The following is a 2,521-nucleotide window of genomic DNA, read 5'->3' as shown; positions in this document are numbered from 1 at the left end:
GGCCTCTCTCTCACCAGTACTTTCAGGTGCCTCGTGGAAGCAGAGGCTCAGAACTTAACTGGCTCTCTGTCACGCACCAAGGTAGTCTCCTGCCAACAGATACAGCCACGAGGTCCCTCTGGGCTTCTTTCCACCAGGCAGGAAGCTGAACCATGCTGAGTCCCCTTGCTGTCCTGTGTGCCCTCCTGTTTCCCGGTAAGTCCTGACTCCCTCCACAGTGCAGGGTATGGGGGACCCCCTGAAGTTCCTGACCATCCCTGTCTCACTGTTGTCTCACTATCCCTCTCTCAGGTGGCGGAGCAGGACTCAAGCTTGAGCAGACTCCTGTGGTCGTGGTGCACTTGGGCACCTCGGCCACCCTACCGTGCACAGTGGATAGCTCAGTCAACTACATCCACTGGTACTTCCACAGGGAGGGTATTGCCCCTAAGAGACTCCTTTACATATACACATACAGCTCATCTGTGCAGAGGGATGCATCTGTGAACATGGGCAAAGTCAATGCCAAGATGGACAAGAACAATTACAGCTGTAAACTGTTGGTGCAGAAGCTGGAGAAGAGCGACGAAGGCGTGTACTACTGCGCTGCCTGGGAAGAGCACAGCCACTCCTGCTGCCCTGGCCCCTGCACAAATAGGTCTCCATCTCCCAGGGCGATTCATGCCTGGCAACTTCCTCTGGCTCTAGGTGTCTGAGGTTGTCCTGGGGACAGTCCTCAGCACCCTGTCTTCTGGTGGGTGTCTCCTCCTTGGGTTCACTCTACATAACCCTGGAAGTTAAGCACCCCTGATGCTCAGGTTGGCTCAGACCCAGGGAGCTGTCCAGCCTGGAGGGACTTTTCTAAAGATTGTGAGGGTAGTGTTTCTGAGGCATTTGGAGCAGAATCTGTGCTACTCAATGTAGTAGCCACTAGCCACTTGGCACAAGTGGGTGTTGAACACTTGAAATGTAGATAGTGCACTAGTCCAAGCTGAGATGGCTGCTTGTGTAACATACAAGTCCTATTCTGGAGTCTAAAAAAATGAAATATCTTCTTAGTAATTTCTATATTGATTAGATGTCAAAATACTATTTTGGATATCTCACAGTAAATAAAAGCAATCCTAGAATCTTATTTGATTCTTTAGCTTTTTAAAATGCAGCAGTATGAAAATATTTGTGTCTCCAATTGTGATTCTTATTTATTTCTACTTAACAGAGCTGTGACAGACTGGGGATTAAAGAATCTGACCACCTCCATGAAGAATATGGTAATAAAACATGGTGCAAATCATTTCAAGAGTGAAGGACACTCTGGAGATCTACCACAAAATGTTCAAAAGCTGAGACTGGGAGTCACCTCCTGATTCCAGTTTCTATGTTGCTGCCCCGCCCCCTGCTAGTTACTTGCAGTGGAGAGTCAGGGAGCAGAGGCTCAGGAAGCTGAGGGCTAACTTCTCAGCACCCTCGTGCACTGGCATGTCTGGGGCTCAGCTCCTGTCGGGGGGACATGATCCTCATGCAGGTGGATCCATCAGCCCTAAAGGAGACCTGGAATCCTCCACCTTCTGCTTCTGCTTAAATGCTACTGTATATGGGACTTGGAGATCAGATTCCCTAGACCTCTGTTCTCTCCTCTGTAAAATGAAGTACTTTAGCAGACAGAAATGTGGCTGATTTTTGTGTTAAACAAAAATTTTACCAATAAGATATCACTATGTTTACTAACTTCTTATAAAGGTAGTTAAATTTTTGCCAAAAAAAAAAGAAAGAATACAAAAGAAAAGAAGAGGTATATCACTGATTCTCTAGCTCCAAAGAGGAAAATTCCTATGGCTGTTGTGGGGAAGAAGAAAAAGGTCTCTGAGGAGGTCTAAGCTGAAATGAATGTATTTTCAATTGAAAATTCAAATTATATGTAAAACGTAATTGCATTGGTGAAAACGATTACTGGAAGGAAAGTCTACATCATCTGAAGGAAATTGGTCCCTCAGATTCACTAACTCCTCATCTATCTCTCTGAACTTCTGCTTTTTTGGTGAAAGATTTATATTTAAGATAGGCATGAAAGAGCCAAACCAACAACCCAACACTCTACTGAAGGCCTGGGTCAAGGCCAAGCCCTCTAGCATGTATAGAAAGAGATGAGGGTGGATGGGCAGAAATTTACCTTTGTTCTGTTCTGGGGATGTTCTTTCATTTATCTTCCCCATTTCCTATATAACTGACCCCTTTCCTTCTAAGTGCCTGACTTCATAGGGGAGTGAATCTGAGACGTGACTATTACAGTTTATTTAGAGAGAAAGTAGCCAAATATGAAGACACTGTCATGAGAAGTCATCCAAAATCAATGCAAATCTTAGTTTTTAACATGGCTCCATAGTACCTTTGAGTTACATCCTGAGAGGACAATGGCCTAGTGCATGGAGCAAACAACACCTAAGTGGAGGGTAAAACAAATCAGTATTTGGAGTTACTTCCTCCCACTGCCTTTCTCCTCGTGGATAAGGTGAACCTCACCAAAGACCCCTAGGGCACACAC

The 2,521-nt window shown here is 45.5% G+C and overlaps 1 gene segment (V, D, J or C); it reads left to right on the top strand.

Moving 5' to 3' along the window:
- On the top strand, window positions 1-1,691 carry LOC140613527 (T cell receptor gamma variable 4-like). The segment is given in 3 exon segments: window positions 1-195; window positions 292-733; window positions 1,199-1,691. Coding segments are annotated over 2 exon segments (447 nt in total).
- Window positions 1,692-2,521: the final 830 nt, after the last annotated feature.

Source organism: Canis lupus, chromosome 21 (genome assembly GCF_048164855.1).
Source record: "Canis lupus baileyi chromosome 21, mCanLup2.hap1, whole genome shotgun sequence".
NCBI classification, from domain to species: Eukaryota; Metazoa; Chordata; class Mammalia; order Carnivora; family Canidae; genus Canis; species Canis lupus.
The sequence above is the reverse complement of the archived record's forward strand: the minus strand, read 5'-3'. Positions and strand labels throughout refer to the sequence as shown.